This window comes from Papaver somniferum, chromosome 10, assembly GCF_003573695.1.
Source record: "Papaver somniferum cultivar HN1 chromosome 10, ASM357369v1, whole genome shotgun sequence".
Taxonomy (NCBI): domain Eukaryota; kingdom Viridiplantae; phylum Streptophyta; class Magnoliopsida; order Ranunculales; family Papaveraceae; genus Papaver; species Papaver somniferum.
The window spans coordinates 104,443,423-104,460,615 of record NC_039367.1 but is presented as its reverse complement, the minus strand read 5'-3'; the positions used below and the strand labels follow the sequence as shown (position 1 = coordinate 104,460,615).

Sequence of the window (17,193 nt, the reverse complement as noted above, 5' to 3'; positions counted from 1 at the left end):
ATTGGTGTACCAACAAAGGTAATTTTACTCTCTACACTATCCAAAAGGACGCGGAAAAACCTTCTTTTGGTTGGCTAAAGAGGAAAATGGCAAAATGCTACAAAACTCAAATATTTGGCTAAATTCGGAAGCCGAATAACATCACAAATATGAGCCGTTACTAATACATACCTATTTTTGGATATCTCTTCACATACCGTATATTGCCAGTAGCACATATAAGAAACAGTAAATATCCAACTTTCTCTTTAACAAGTCCTAATTAAAATAGGAAACAAAGTTAGACATACAAATTATATGTATAAAACTACTTAGAAATAGTTAAATTAAATATTGAAAGATTGAAAAGAATTTATCTTTTTCCATATCCTCGGCCCCATACCGATTGCCGTAGAGCAATTCGTGTTGATAACGTTTTATAATCGTTATAATAATCAACTAGGCTAATCAACGTTTCAGTTAATTGGTGAAAAGGTAATTATTCACTAACGCATATAATACAGCATGCACTAGCAACCTAATGAATAGGAAATAAACAAAACATGACAAAGGGGAAAGTTTAGAGCATCCACATTGGGCGACTAAACCCAAATATTTGGTTTATTAACGAGACGTAGTGGGACGGACTATCGATTAAATCCTGACCATCGATTAAATCCCAGACTATATTTGGTCTGGGACCAAGACTAAACCCAAATTTGATCGTGCGGGACCTGAAGGCTACGCCCCACACCAGGCGTACATTTAGTTTACGCCCTACACCAGGCGTGTTTTTAATCTCCGCGCGATTCATTTTTTTTTCAATTTTGTATGGGGCGGGGCTTTACACCTCCGCCCCATAAGATGACTTTGAAATATTAGTGGGACGGGCGGAGATTTAATCCTCCGCCCCAATTTTCTTTTTCTTTTTTTTTTTTTATAAAACAACGGGCGGACGTATAGTCACACGCCCCACATCAGGCGAATGCACAGTGTTACGCTCGATCAAATTTAGTCTTCCACCCGTAGCGTCACACACCAGACTAAACTCAAATTTGGTCGTTTTTTTTGGTCTTTGATCTTTGGTTATACTCGCACCACTGCAGTTGCTCTTAGGAGAGTCTTATTACTGTTTCTTCACACCGTACAACTAGCCCATCAGTGGGTATTATAGGAAAACAAATAAGTGATTAGTCACCACTTACATTAGCCAGTACATGACACGTACACTTAGAGTGGGTCCCACATTAATGGTGCGCATCCATATATTAAACACGTCAAGATTTATGACAGGCTACATATATTTTTCCCCGTTTTCAAACCTAAGAATTGTAGTAGGTCATTATATTTTGACCATCGCTCCTCTACTATCCTACGGGACTCTCTCCCAAACAGTAAGAACTCGGGCGAATATATTCAGTACAAAAAAAGAAAGTTATAGTAGTAGTTTATTAAATTTACCAAATAACTTTAGCAATATTAAACTGTCTAGCGATTGTTGAACCAGGAAGAGGAACAAAAATAAGAGAAACAAAAGAAAGATGATCTTCTTTTCTTTTCTAACATAGTCTTGTTTAGTTTCTGAGAAAGTCTTTGTACGATTTCTTTTCTTTTTTATTACATCCAGCTTCCTATTTCAACCTCTAAAAGCTTATGAACAATATATTGATGGAGTTCTAATTTGTTGTGCAGGTTTCTCTGGCTTAGATATGGATTCCTTCCAGTTTTGGATCTCTGTACGCCTCTATTCCTCATTTTCATGACTATATTGTCAATTCTGGCTTTATTTCCTGGTAAAGCTATATCACATCTTGTTATATTGCACAATTACAATACTACAGCATTGAGTTTTCCTCAGTTTGAGAATCGCCAACCTTGTCCCCCTTTCCAATTTTTTGGATCTATGATACACCATTGTTGTTCTCTGAACCGATCCATGACTGAAATTCAAATTCTCAAATTTTCTTTGTTTCCGCCTAAAAGTCACCGTAAAATATGGTACTCTCAGTTCTTTTCAGATCACATGCATAAGACTCTGAACAGAAAATATTCCTCTCATTTCTTTAGATTATCTCTGAGAAAATTCAGGAAACATAATATTTGCATGATATCACCAACCTCTTTTCGCCTAGATAAAAAGAGAAAAAAGCCTGTCTTCTTTTGTATACCAAAATATAGTTCAAACCATAGAAAAAACTACACAGCAGTGCTAATGGAGTCCAATAACAACAACACCAATCAGAGTAACCTCTCAGAAATCACTGAGAAGATGAAAGATACTTCCATAAGAAGCACCAGAAATGCTATTGGTTCTTCTAGAAACATTGCTAATGCTGCAAATACGTGGTCGAATAGTTTGATTGGTAAATTTCTACCTAAGAATGAAGAAGATATTGAAGTGGCAGATGTAAAAGATAAATTGAACCAGCTATGGAAGAATTATAAAAAAAGGGAAACAAGAACTGTAGGCAAATATTTATTTGTTTTCAAGTTCAAATCTCAACTAGATATGAAGGATGTCTTGAAGAAATCTCCATGGAACGTACAAAGGTGCTTACTTGCTCTCCAAGAATATACGACTGAGATTTCGTATGCTGACTATGTGTTCACAAAACAGGAATACAATGTCCAATTTAAGGGATTGTTACTAGAACATCATCATGTTGATGTTGTTAATGAGGCTATAGAGGACTTGGGGAAAAAAATATCCACAGATCCCAAAAATTGCAGACCTCGCTCTGGCAACATGATTACAGCTCGAGTAGAGGTTGACCTGCATAACCCCTTAAAGAGAGGAGAATGGTGGAACTCCAACCAAGGTGAACCTGTATGGATTCGGTACCATTGGGTCAAGCAACCACACAGTCTGTGTGACCAATGCTATAGAGTCATCCATGACGATGCTACTTGCGAAGAAGTTGTTGAGAAATTGAGGGAAAGAGCAATGACTGGGGAAGAGTATGAAGAATACTGTAAGGAAAAAAGGAAAGATGCAGAGAATGACAAAGACATGGATGAGAATGGGACTCTTGAGAAGTCACATGTTACTGAATCTTCAGAAAATGATGAGGCTCCCAATGCAAAAAGAGCAAGAAAGCATACTATCCAGGATAATGGCAGCAACCCTTCCTTGAATCGACCTATCCTAGCTGAACATGGTGTGGGGGGGGACTGAAAAGACAACAAAACTCTCAACCGTTGAAACTATGGATGTTATAAGAATGGATGAATATGAGGTGCACATAGCTGGTGCAGAGAAGAATCCCTTGCAGAGCCTGGAGAACCATGCACTCTTGGTAATTAATTACTCCTCTCTTAACTACTTCTGTTCTACATTAACTCAGTTTCAGTTTTGCTTACATTTTTTATTTGTGCATATTATCCCTTCTCAACTACATTGCAACTCTAGGAATACTATTAAAATCATGAGAATTTATGCTTGGATTTGTCAGGGTTTTGCAAATAAAAAAACTAGGGATCACCTAAAAGATATGATCTTTATATATAATCCTGATGTTATATTCATTTCAGAAGCAAAAATGGGAGAAGTAAAAATGAAAAAGTTCATTAGACAGTATAACTATCCAAATAGCAAACTAGTTCCTTCTATAGGTTTAGCTGGTGGCATGATCCTTCTTTGGAAGGATGGTTTTCATTTTAACATAGTAAACGCAGAATCTTGGATATTTAAATATCTTGTGCAGGATGATCCTTCTAAACCTGAGTGGCTACTTACTTGTATCTATGGATCATCATATTATCATCACAAAGAAAAACAGTGGACCTATATTAAGGACTTAAGTACTTCTATATCACAACCATGGGTGATTTCGGGTGATCTGAATTTGGTTTTCAGCAGTGAAGAAATACAACATATTAATGGTATTCTTTCTACATCAGCAAATACTTCTCATACTTCTAGTTCAGTAACTTCTTCTTCAAGAGATGCTCCTTTTTTCAATCTTATTTATAAAGCTGGGTTAGAGGATTTGGGTTATTCTGGCAGATCTTTCGCTTGGTCAAGCAATGTGCATGGAACAGGAGTTAGAAGATCCATACTTGACAGAGCAATAGTTAACAATGATTGGTTCATTAATTTTCCGGATTCAAAACTTCTTCATTTACCACAAATGAGTTCAGATCATTTTCCTATTTTTTTGGATACTTCCTCAATGAACAATGATAAGAAGAGAAATTGGAAGTATTTCCAGTGCTATGAGAAAGATGATACACTAAAAGGTGAAATTGTTGCGGCGTGGAATCATGAAATTAATGGATCACATGCTTACAGGCTCTCAAAAAGACTTGTCATCACTAGAAAATATGTCTCCAAATTGAACAAGGAGAAATTTGGAGATATTCAGAGCAACATAAACATGTTACATCAAGATCTGGAGGTACTTAAAAATAATAATCACTCTCAAACTTCTCATAGTTAAGTGATTGAGGTGGAAAATCAGATAGAGAAATAGCATCAAATTCAAAATGACTTTTGGGGACAAAAAGCTATAGATGAATACTATCTGGAGATGGATAGAAATACCAAGTACCATCATGCTAGAGCAAATAAATGAAGGGCAAGAAACAATATTGTTGCTTTGAAAGATGAAAATGGCAATTGGTGTACTACTAGACCTAGTCTTGAGAAGTTACTTACTGATCATTATAGTTCTCTTCACACTTCTTCTCATCCAGCTAGAAATAATGCTTTGTTGCAGTGCATTCCTACTGATATTACAGATTCAGACAACTTGGGTTTAATGAAACCTCCAGATATATTGGAAATCAAAAAAGCATTAAAATAAATGAAGCCATGGAAAGCCCCTGGCCCAGATGGTTTTCCTCCAGGTTTTTCTCAACATCATTGGGACATTGTTGGTGCAGATGTTGTAAGTATGGTACAACAATTCTTCAACTCAGGGTTTATCCTCAAAAGTCTTAATGTAACTAATGTTTCTTTAATCCCAAAGACAAAAAATAAGCAATATCCTTCTGATTTGCGGCCTATAGCACTCTGCAACACTTCATATAAGATTATCTCGAAGATTCTCTCTACTAGATTGAAGAAAGTGATGGGTAAAATTATTTCTCCCCTCCAAGCAGCATGTGTACCAGGATGGAAAATCTCAGATAACATCCATCTATGTGAAGAAATAGTTCACACCATGAGAGACAAGAAAGAATATCTAAATATCTTGTGTTAAAGCTAGATATGTCAAAAGCCTTTGATAGGCTTGAGTGGTCTTTTCTCAGAGATGTTATGATAAAGATGGGCTTCTGCAGTGAGTGGTGTGATCTCATTATGCAATGTGTAAGTACCACTCATATCTCAATACTTCTAAATGGAGTTCCATGTGAATCATACAAACCAACAAGAGGGGTGAGACAAGGAGATCCCTTGTCTCCTTATCTCTTTATCATTGTTGGGGAAGCTTTCTCGCGTCAACTTTTGTCAGCTGAACAGGAAAATAAAATTCAAGGTATTAAGATAGCTCCACATGCCCCATCAGTCTCGCACTTATTCTTTGCGGACGAATGTTTGTTATTCATCAATGCTAACCTGTTTAATGTAAACAACCTTCTCAAAATCATTGAAGACTTCAGTGCAGCCTCTGGACAAATGGTGAACTTTAATAAGTCAAATGTTCACTACAGTATTCATGTGCCACACAGATTCAGGAGGATACTCACTAGAAGACTGAAGGTACCTATAATGACTGCTAAGGAGAAATACTTGGGAATTCCTCTTCTCATTGGAAAGAATAAAGTGGAATGCTTTAAGGGTTTGGTTGATAGAGTGAAACATCGTCTTTCTAATTGGAATGGTGAATCAATGTCGCAGTGCAGCAAATCCTTGATGATAAAGAATTTCACGAATACAATTCCTTCATACACCATGAGTTGTCTTCAAATCCCAACAGATATCATCAAGCAAATCAAAACATTACAGCGCAATTTCTGGTGGGGTTTTAAAGACAAGAGAGGAACCTGTGTTATCTCTTGGAAATCTTTAAGTATACATAAAAATCTGTGTGGACAAGGATTTAGAGATATGAAAATTATGAATAAAGCTTTGCTTGTTAGAGCAGCATGGAGAATTTGTACAAACACTGAAGAGAAATGGGTAATTGCACTTCAATCAAAATACTTCCCTGGTACAAGTTTACTTCATGCAAGCATCAAACCCAACTGTTCTTGGGCTTGGAAGGGCATTCAAAAACAGATTAATTTCATAAGGCAACATTGCAGATGGAGGTTAGGCAAAGGAAACAAAATCAAGATCTGGATGGATGTTTGCATTATTGGAATGAACACACCACCTGTTCCAAAGCAAGAAGTGGAAGATAGTAAACAATACATATGGGTTCAAGAACTGTTCACACAAAACACAAGACAGTGGAACACTCAGTTGCTCCAACATCTGTTTGACAGTCAAACTGTGGCATTAATTATGAATATGAGAATCCCTCATGCAGCTGAAGACAAGTTAGTTTGGTACCTTACAAAGAATGGAGTTTTCACCCTGAAATCTGCATACAATAAATTACATGAAACCAGCTTGGGTAACTTGCATCTTTCTGACAAGATACAAAGCTCAACCATCACATGGAAAATTTTTTGGACCATAACAACCTGGCCTAGAGTCAAACACTTCTAGTGGAAATGTCTCTCAGACTCACTACTAACAAAAGTCAGATTGGCGAAACTGCACTCACATCAGCACTATATGCCCTCTCTGCAAGCAGACTGATGAATCCATAATGCATATTCTTTTTTATTGTCCTTTCTCAAGGGCAGCCTGGATGCAGATCCCTGGAGGTGCTAGTATCTTTTCTGGGAACTTCAACAACATCACTGCAATTTTTGAAAGTTGCCTACCTCAGTCTCAACAACATTCGCATCATTCCTTGGGACTGAATACTGCAATGATTGTATCCTGGGCAATCTGGAATGAAAGATGTGAAGTTGTCTTTCAGGGGATAAAAGCTGAGCCACTTGAGACTGCTAATAGGGCTTTCTCATTTGCCTTTTACATTGATAAACTACACTCTAGTGACCCAACTTTGCCTATCTTAGGAATGCCAACGATTAGAATGACACCAAAATGGTCACCACATGTAGCTCATTTTTTCTCTTTTTGCTGTGATGCTTCTTATGATGTTCATACAGGACTAACATGCATTTCTGTCATCGTGCGTGATTCTGTAGGTAGATGCTGGGGATGCAAATCCACATGCTATGCAGGAGTAGCGAGTTCAGAAAATGCAGAATGTCTGGCTTTTCTCAATGCAGTCAGATGGGGAGTGGAACTACAGTATACACATGTTGTTTTCGAGACAGACTTGCAAGGAATCGACAGTTTTATTAATAGCTGCTCACCAGTCATTGCTTGGGAGAATGAAGACATCCTGCTTGATGTTATTGAAAGTTTAAAACACATTCCGCAATGGAAATGTCACTATATTCCTAGACTTTGTAATAAACCTGCTGATGAGTTAGCTAAATACAGCAGGAAGAATGGTATAACTAGAGAATGGCGCATTGAGTCACCTAGTTTGCTTGAACAATTTCTTTTGTCAGACATTGATAAGTTCTCTTAAGTACTCCCTCCGTCCCTATTATATAGGCGGAGAAGTTAAAATCTCGTAGAATAAGAAATTTTTTGGTTTTCATAAATTTTCATGTTTTTTCCTATTTTTTCCTTTGTCGTATTCTCAATACAATTTCCAATACAACATAAATAAGGTTATATGGGTCAAAAGGTATCTTGGAATTAGAATTCCGCCTATTTAGTGGGACTAGGAAAATTCAATATTACGCCTATATAATAGTGACGGAGGGAGTAACAATAAATTTTGTTTGGCATCAAAAAAAAAAAAAAAGAATTATTCGGTACAAAGATTCCGGACCGGTAGTAGTATTCTTCACTGAGATTTGTGATCTGTAATGTCTCAATTCATGGAAGAGCTGAAATCAGCAATGAATGAACACATGGATTTAATGTCAGATCTCGTCGAGAAATTTAGTGGTGAACTTCGCGTTGGATTGCAATCTGCTGTCGATAATTTCCTTGGCTTCTTCCATGTTATCGATTGGAATACTTACTTTTATTCCCGAAGAATTTTAAAAATCAAAACTTCTCAAAATTAACCAGGTTTGTATTTTCTGTCGATTTCTGTTTTAAAATTCCAAGCCTTAGATTTTCTTAAGGAAGATCAATAGACTATTGAATGTTTCATAACAGCAGTAGGATGGATACTGCCATTGGCTCTTTGATCCAATTTAATGCTTTCCAATATTTTTCAAGAAGGGTAGTAGAATACCTAGAAGTCTGTTCAAGTATTGCAAGATACTTTGGAGAACCTTGCACCAGCAAAACCCTCTCTCAGGGTCATCGTCACAGCCTTTTAGTACTACTGCTTTGAGATTGACCCCCACAAATGAAATATGGGAGCGAACTTGTGGAGTAGACAAGTAGCATTTTGTGTTTTACTTAGGGAGTGGAGATTCTTTTGCGATTCTACGATATGAGTTATTTTTTCTTTTTCTTTTTTCTTTTTCGAACTCAGGTCATTGGTATCATATTTTTTATTTTCCTTAAGACATGATTTACCAAATGTATAGTAGTTTGTCCCCTAGAATTATAATATCTGCAACGGCCTGCCTTGACATTCAAAAGGAAGGGGATCTTACCAAAAGCGTTTCAAAATGTCAGATAGTGGAATTTGGAGAACTGTTAAGGTTTCCTAGTTTTTTGAGGCTTCCCCTTCATTTTGTTATTCTTCTCTGTCTAACTGTCAAAATATTGTCACCAAGGAAGGTAATTTCGTTTTAAGCCGGCATTAATGCCTTGGCAGGTGTAATGGTATCTGGTTTACTTGTTAATTTATATAAGAATCATTTGATTGATTCACATTGGAATTTTAGAGGTACATAAGTTTCTTTGCACATATTCCTATTGTCGTATATCCTTTCTGTCACTGACTCATTTATTATTACTGGTTATCCTTTTTTTGATTGAGAGTTTATTGTTTCCGGCATTGATTATCTGGTTAGGAAGTTTCTTTATCCATTGTTCTTTTATTGGTTTTCCAGGAAACTTGGCTGATGGCCTTATTATCGTGTCGCCCTGCTGTTAACAATCATCTTATCAAGGAAGAATACCAATATTCAGACAAGCTTGTTCCTTGTCGCATGTAAGAGTCTGCATCCGCAACTCTCTTTTGTTGTTTACCATATACGATAACCTACCATCAGTTATTTTATGCTCTATAAAATTGTTGCATAGTTTTTATAGTTACCTCTTGGCGATTAGTGACACTGTTCTTTCTGATAGATGGGACTTGTTATCCGAGTTAACTGAAATAATTTGGGTGTCAGAATTTCTAGATGATGGGCAGTATCTCCTTATGAATTATCCTCGGTATTGAAACTTTGTGGTTTCATTTAGTTTGATAATATAATGTCCTTGATGCCTGAGTTACTCAGTACTCGGTGAACCGTTTCCACTTTTATAGGAAGTAATGAGTTCGTAATGTTTTTATGGTGAGGAAAGTCAGTCTGCATCGATTTTGTAAGGACTGATATCATAGTGGAGATTGTTTTCAACTGTCGGCCACTGAAAGCTGTCCTTTCTTTCATTGGTAAATTACAGAATTTTCAATTTGTGATGACTTCGAGGGGGTCACTTGAATTGCTAGAAGTAGAACCGTGTAGTGTAGAAAATACATTGTATCATGTTCTTCTGTGTCACTGTATCTTACTCCGTCCAGTCCATTTGTATAATCCCTTCGAATCTCCCTTTTCTTCTATCTCGTTTTATAAAATCAGCATGTAATTTGTGGCATTACACTTTCCAGTAATCATAATTAGTTAATACTTCTTTGTCTGTTGATATCAAGAGGAATAAAAGAATAATCTATGGGTTGACTGATCCTAATAACTGAGATACATTATGCACTCTAGGAAAGACCACTCGCTCCTCGGAGATCAAATTCTTATAGTTGTTGAAACTGCCAACATTTAACTTTTTGATACCGAAGTTAATATCTATATTGGTACTGTGTAGTGGTGGGTGTTTACTTTGCAGAAAATATGAATACATTTCTTGGTAGCAACTGGAAAAAGTTTTGCGGGACAAAACTATTTTGACAAGCGTGGTGTGTTTCTGTCAGCACTCTGGTCAGGACCTCTTCTGGTCATTTCAATCATAATCCTGGTTAGTTAATCTTTAGCCACTCCTCATCCATTCCCTTACCAATGCCAGGTTGTTGTCGCCTTCTCTAGTTATCTCGTTATTGTTCATGACGTATATCTTTTACAGGTAAACATGCTCTTTTCCTTGTGCCAAATAATGGTTAAGTGGAAAAGAGCTGAGCTCAAGCACAAGGCAAGGGCTGCTCGTAACAAGCAAGAATGACCACTAAGCATACTCTTGTTTTCCTAGTTGACGAACGGGGATCCACTTCATTCCCTCTACTCTGGTCGATCTGTCACCTGCCTCCTGCCTTTTTCCAGAACTGATAGTTGGATGGATTCAGACATACAACGGAAGACTTATCTACCTTGAGTTAAAAAGCTGCTCTTAGTCATATTCCAATCTTAATGAAGTTCAGGAACGACCTGCACCTTGATTGTCGGCATATAAAAAAAATAGTTATGGATTTTGTTGTATGTATCTGTAGTTTTTTTTTTTTGGTACTTGGATACAAGCACAGCTTATAATACTGAAATCTTGAAAAAGATAGGTTCAAAAAAGGAGGATCTACTCACACTGTTATTCTCTCACCATCTCATACTTTGGCCCCATTGTTCTTTTAAGTAGCAATGGATTTGAAGCTAATAATTTGGGGGATATGCTCATTTTATAAAACTTGCCATATTTATCAATAATGAGTGCATTCTGAAACCTCACTATCTACCAGTCTTAATTTCTTCGTATGAATATCCCTTGATTCTCCTCTATCTACCAGTCTTAATTCCTTCGTATGAATATCCCTTGATTCTCCTCTTCAATTGTAAATTCCAATTTCTTTTGTCTTTACTAATAGGTATTATGACATAGCAACTACACAAAAGAAAATCAGAGAATCCCAGCTAACTTCTTGTTGTTACACACCCTGCTAAATTCAGAAATAAGGCTGCGAAGTCCTTCAACTAAAATTGACATGACATGTTCAACAAATCACGTTTGCTTTTCCTAGCTCCCCGAACGCGACCGTCTACCTAGAGTACAGATGCCCTCCGGAGATCAAACCCCACTGAAATTGGTGTTTTTGTCCCCTTCACATTAGACTTGCACCAAAACACATGGGTGGAAAACACACCTTAAAAAAAACAGGGCGTACAACAAACCATGCCATGCAACCCAGTCTACGCTGGCTGCATTACTTTTGATCAATCAGTAAGACCACCCCCTTCACATCCAGTGACAGACACACACAGCATTCTTGTTCTTAGGCTTGTCAACTCATATCTTTTTGTGCAAGGTGCGTGTGAACAGGGAAATAAGATGGCAAACAAAAAACAGATGACGCACACAAAAGTCATGTTGCTGTCTTATGCAAAGCAAATAGGTCTTATTCAAGATTTTTTTCTGGCTGAAGACTTACTGAGATATTAGAGAAATAAAAACAAGTATATCACATTGGTAAAAGAGGTCTTGCCTAAATTCCCAAACTAAAAACATGACAAATTTTGTCTAGTAATTGATTTGTTCAACACCATCTCATGTGGTTGAATACGGGCAACATTGTCATATCAGCTACAGAATTTTGAGCATAATTAGATGGTTTTACGATACGTTACTTATATAATCTGTAAGCTAAAACCAAATCTATTACTTGCGCGTACAACAGAAAGACAAAACTGAACTGTGTGAATTAACCCATATTCATAAAGAAGGGCGTCAGACTAGAAACTAATCAATATCCATTGCCTTGTCCTTTCCATTGCTACGACTTCCCCACAGCTTGATAGTCCGATCGTGTGAAACAGTTGCAATATACTGTCCATCTACAAATACAATGACGAAGAGGAAAAAGTGGTCAGCACAGAGATAAAACTATCGTTTCAGAAGTTTTTAACCAGACAAGCAGAGATTTTTTTTAGTTAAACTGTTCGACAATGGCACTGAAGCTGCAACAAGTATCCTAGAATGTACATTATCTTTGCCTAAGAGATGTTGCTAGGATTTAAATTTCTAACAAGCGGACAAGGAAAAAAGTCTTCAGAAATCTCACATACAGTTTCCATATTCTGGGAAATGTAAATGAGACATAACTTAAAAGGCATTAACTACTAAACAGTGTAAATAGTGTCATGCAAAAGCTTACCAGCAACTCAAATTTTGCATGCCTATGAATTGTAAGAACAAAATCCCAGAATTATAAAGAAAAATTAGGTATACTTTCAACAAGAAAAACTCACCTCCAACAATATCCAGCGATGAGACTTTCGATTCATGTCCAGACAAAGTCTTTATAGGCTTAAAATCCTGTGCTGACCATAGCTGAACGAAACAGAAACAGACAATTTTAGTTCTAAATTCTAGCTAAGATATGTATCACTAATATAAACTCAGTACTTAAATAGAATAATACCTTGGCTGTCATATCATATGAAGCAGTTGCCAGAAAATATCCTTCTTGTGGGTCAAACTTGACTTGCGAAATAAGATTGGAGTGAGCTGGTATTATGTACAAAGACTTCTTTTTCCTTAGATCCCAGATCCGACAAGTATTATCTTCTCCACCAGTGGCTAAATGATAGCCATTTGGGGAGAAGTTAATTCCATATACCTGAACGAGGGAAAAAGTGAGGTGATGCATAAACATCGTACAGAAATCAACTGGACTTACTACTGTCGAACAGTTTCATAAAGAACATGGAAAAATAATAGAAGAGAACACATGAAGTTAGCTGGCATCTTACCGGTTTCACGTGACCTTCCAAAGAAAGGATGCTCCTTCCAGAACGAAGATCCCACACCCGAGCAAGTGAATCAAGGCCACATGATGCAGCCAGAGAACCATCATAGTGAAAGCATATACCATAAACACTCCTACTGTGGCCTTCTTGGAAAAGCAGCTCGACTCCAGTTTCAACATCCCACATTCTCCAAGTCTTATCAAAACTGGCTGTCGCCAGATACTTACCCGTTGGGTGGAACGCCACACGAGCAAGTCGATCAAGATGCCCTTCATATTTTCTCAAACAACGCCCTTCAGTGTTCCACAAGATTGCAGTTCGATCAGCAGATGCAGTTGCTAAAAGGTCAGATGAAACAGGAGAAAATGCAACATCAGTTGTCCGCTCTGTGTGACCCTTGAAAGGAGCAACAATCCTACTTACTCGTGGCATGCTCCATAATCTAGTGGCTCCATTTAAAGCACTGATTTCAAAAAAGAAAGAAAGAGAAAAACAAATAATCATACTTCTATTCCAGAGAAAAGTCATACTTGACAATATGCATGTTGAATACAAGAGCGAAGGAAAAGAAACACAATTTTTGAATTTGTCATGAGTAATGCATAATGGTTTTTAAGAGTACAGCGGAAGATCAAAGTCAAGAGAAAGAGTAAATTAAGAAAAGACGGATACCAGGTTGCAAGCTTTTCTCCATCACAAGAGAAGGAGCATCCAGTAAGTGGCCGATCATCACCTATTTCACTACAATCAAGTTCCAAGCTACCAGCCTGTTTCAAGGCCCAATCTATCTCAGCATCAAAATCTTCATCTGGGTCATCCCTCCTCCTTTTCGCACGCTCAAGCCTCGAAGCTGCCTTGACAATCGAATACTTCGCAATGTTTATTCGCGCTTGCAAAAGCTCTTGCGATCCTTCAGTGTAAAAAGGGTACTGTTGAGGCCCTTCCCCATCACTATCCTCGGCAGCAGCAGCGTTTGCAGCCTCCTCATCTTCGTGAGCTTTAAAAAGCTTATCCTGATGTTCAGGATCTAAATTCACCATTATCTTCCTTAAACGATCTCTTCTTTCCATCTCTCTTTCGCCGAAAAGAGTTACTGGTTCACCAAGACGACGAAGACGAGCACGAACAGCCGAATCATTAGTTGGTACGGCTAGAGCGTAAGCCCTTCTTTTCAAAAGGTGGTCCTGCATTATTTTTTCTTGACGCTCTCGGACCTGTCTGCTCTCTTCTGATATCTCGTAATCCATGGACTTATTAGGACCAGATTCTTCATCGCCGGAATCAAAATCAGAGCCATTTTGTTCAGCTGTTCCCGGATGTGGTGGGAGCATAACAGGAGGATGAGGAACCGGGGCAAGGGGAATGGGAGCTATTGGAGGAATGATTTGAGGAGGAAAAGGTGGGGGGAGATTAATTGCAGAAATAATTGGAAGAACACCTACTGGAGGAGGTGGTGCAATTAAGGTTGGAAGAAGTGGAAGTTTAGTAGTGGTCATGGTGGATGTTAAGTTGTCATGAGAGGGTACAGCTGAGGGTTGGGGAAATGATGACGAAGTAGTGGTATTCAAGGTGGTTTCTTCTTCATCTACTTCCATGTTGGCAAAGACGGAAAACCTAATAATAACCAATGACAAAAGTTTCAATACTGGTGATTCTAGGGTAAGTTTCAAAATCAACTCTACTTCTTACAAAATCCTTAATCCAAAAAAATTGGGAATTTATTCTTTCAAATGTAAACCTAGCACTATCTAAGAAGAAAACGAGTCGGATCAACTCGACTAGAACACTCTCTAAGAAGAAAACTAAATATGTAATATGAGCTGTAATAATTGTCACCTAAAGCGTCATAGACTGGCTAGCACTATCCATGAATTTAATTTTTGTCAAGTACATAACCCTAAATAATGATATAATTTTCACATGAAAAAAAATCAAAAACTCGTAAAAACACAAAGATTTGGGGAACTTTTGTTTAAAAGACCAAAAAGAAAATAAGTACCTTTTTGTCTTCGACTTCGTATAGAGATTGTAAGAAGATTTAAAGCGCGGGAATGTTTAGATTTAGGTTTCTAGGGTTTGTAAATGGGGTAGAGGAAGAGGAAGAAAAAGACAAATGGAGTTGCGCAGAGAAATAGCGAGTGAGGGAGTTGCGCAGAGAAATAGCAAGTGAGGGTTTTTCAAGGGTTTAATGTCGCACAACCCTTTTCTTGTCTCTCCACACTGTGTATCAAAAGAATCCGAAATTACCAAGAAAAAAACGAAGAACAAAACCACTTCATTTATATCCGTAATTCATGTCGTAAACGAGTTTCGGCACAACACACCTGTTGGAGAGGCATCTTTCGACCCATTGCAGCTAGGGCCGCACAAGACCCGCCCATCATACCCAAATCCACACCTACCCGCTAAATCCGTGGGTTTTTAATCCGAATCCATCCGTTGTGGTTGCGGGGTTGGTTATGAAAATAAAAATCTGTTGTCTATGGATGTTAGGTTGGTTTTAGCTAATACCCGCCCAAACCCGTCCAAAAAACCCGCTAAATATACACCATTGATAAAACTAATCCTAACCGTCCGTTATCGAAACCCTAGTGGTACTAGTAGATTGTCGATAAGATAGATAACCCTTTTTCCCTAATGGTACTAATCTCTTCGACTATTCCTCTGCGCCTCCTCAGTTCTTTATTTCTTCTTCTTCCTCGTCTTAAATCATCATTGTCCATACATGGAAGATCATCATGAATTAACGACATAATATGAATCATTTCAACAGCACAAGCAGATGGCATCGCGGTCAATTCATCCCGTCCAACTAATTCACATGCAGCAATACAAAGAACGAGGAACCCGTTTCCCGCCAACAAGAAGAGAGTATCTCATAGCTTCATGAATCTTAATTGGTTCCTTAAAAGTAATTGACTTTTCCAGGGCTTCACTAACAGAATTACCTTTCTGATACATATAAGTTTTAAAATTGAAGGGTATTGTCGTTTTCTCAATTGGGTTATCTTCATTTTCAATTTCTTCCTTGAGTCCATCTTCTTTAGATGGATGTACAGCGGAGATTGCAGTAGAAATATATGGATAACAAGAAATGTCTAATCTTTTTGCTTTTGTAAGAGAAAAGACAGGATTATGCGGGTTTAAACTCAACCCGCCCGTTATTTGTGGGTGCGGGGTTGGTTAGAAAAATAAAGACCCGCAGTCTGTGGATGCGGGGTTGGTTAGAAAAATAAAGACCCGCAGTCTGTGGGTGCGGGTTGGTTTTAGCTAATAGCTGCCCATGTACAGCCCTAATTGCAGCCGACCTAAAGGCGAGCGAGTTTGGTGAGTATCAGAAAAGTGCTTTATTGATGTGGTGTTATACTGTGTTGTGAAAATAAAGTGACATGACATAAGTTTTAAAATCTGGCTAAATTGGGGCCTATGGTGATTAATTGGGCCTGTGGATTTTTTTATCCATCCCATAGAAAATGATAAGGGGTGTCTAAGTTTGATAAAACTACCATTTTATCCTCTATGAAATTTTAATACTACTAATTTATCCTCATTAAATCCTAATAACAAAAAAAAAAACTAAATCAAATCTAAATTATTTCCATTTCCATCAAAATTAAGAATTCAAAATCAAACGAAAACACTGTCGATAATCACCAAATTCACTAAAGTAGGTAATTTTTCGTTTTAGCTCAAATCAGGTACTTTTCTATTAACAAAATCCCCTAGAGTAGGTTTCAATAACATGTAATCACTCAAACAATCCAATTTTTTTAAATCAAAGTTTTATGAATTTATAAGAATCGGTCTACGTCAATGCACTTGTAAACCGATTTCATTTAGAAACGGTTGTTGTTCATGCCCACAAAGACCGATTGTTCTGGATGGGCATTCTGGTTGGAGGAAATTGAACCAGAATCGGTCTACGTTAATCCCCACATAACGCGATTATGGTATGGAAGGTATAATTCTTTTCCTGTGTATTTTTTTGTTAGAATCGAATTACATGGGAACTTTATAAACCGATTCCTGTTGTGCAATGTCAGGAATCGGTTTTTATATATGTATCGTGTAAACCGATTCTGGTTAAACCATTTTTTTCCAGTTAATACTCGATGATAAAATGAGTATGAAATCATACTCGATTTCATTTCGATTACAAATGAAAATGAAAATAGTTTTGTACTCGAATTGAAAACGAGTATAACTTTGTACTCGAATTGAAAACGAGTATAAATTTATACTCGAATTGAAAATGAGTACAACTTCTTATAAGATCTGAAATCG

The 17,193-nt window shown here is 37.4% G+C and overlaps 2 protein-coding genes and 1 pseudogene across 3 annotated transcripts; 2 read left to right on the top strand and 1 right to left on the bottom strand.

The window, feature by feature from the left end:
• The first annotated feature begins 1,316 nt into the window (after positions 1–1,316).
• On the top strand, positions 1,317–7,656 carry LOC113318981. Of its 2 annotated transcripts, none has more exons than XM_026567283.1 (3): positions 1,317–1,373; positions 1,672–3,275; positions 7,189–7,656. In XM_026567283.1, the coding sequence occupies exon 2, from the start codon at positions 1,739–1,741 to the stop codon at positions 3,152–3,154; it is 1,416 nt and encodes a 471-aa protein (XP_026423068.1). In that variant the 5' UTR covers positions 1,317–1,373; positions 1,672–1,738; the 3' UTR covers positions 3,155–3,275; positions 7,189–7,656. The 2 variants fall into 2 exon arrangements, with proteins under 2 accessions (XP_026423068.1, XP_026423067.1); XM_026567282.1 differs by lacking the exon at positions 1,317–1,373 and adding an exon at positions 1,433–1,574.
• Positions 7,657–7,860: 204 nt separating this feature from the next.
• Positions 7,861–10,852, top strand: LOC113317545 (annotated as a pseudogene).
• A 746-nt stretch (positions 10,853–11,598) lies between these two features.
• On the bottom strand, positions 11,599–16,065 carry LOC113318407 (U4/U6 small nuclear ribonucleoprotein PRP4-like protein). Its single transcript, XM_026566567.1, has 6 exons — positions 14,909–16,065; positions 13,582–14,523; positions 12,913–13,372; positions 12,582–12,779; positions 12,409–12,490; positions 11,599–11,994 (listed from the first exon to the last, which is right to left on the bottom strand). Exons 2-6 carry the CDS (start codon positions 14,502–14,504, stop codon positions 11,900–11,902), a joined length of 1,758 nt encoding a protein of 585 aa, XP_026422352.1. The 5' UTR covers positions 14,505–14,523; positions 14,909–16,065; the 3' UTR covers positions 11,599–11,899.
• Between the last annotated feature and the right edge of the window lie 1,128 nt (positions 16,066–17,193).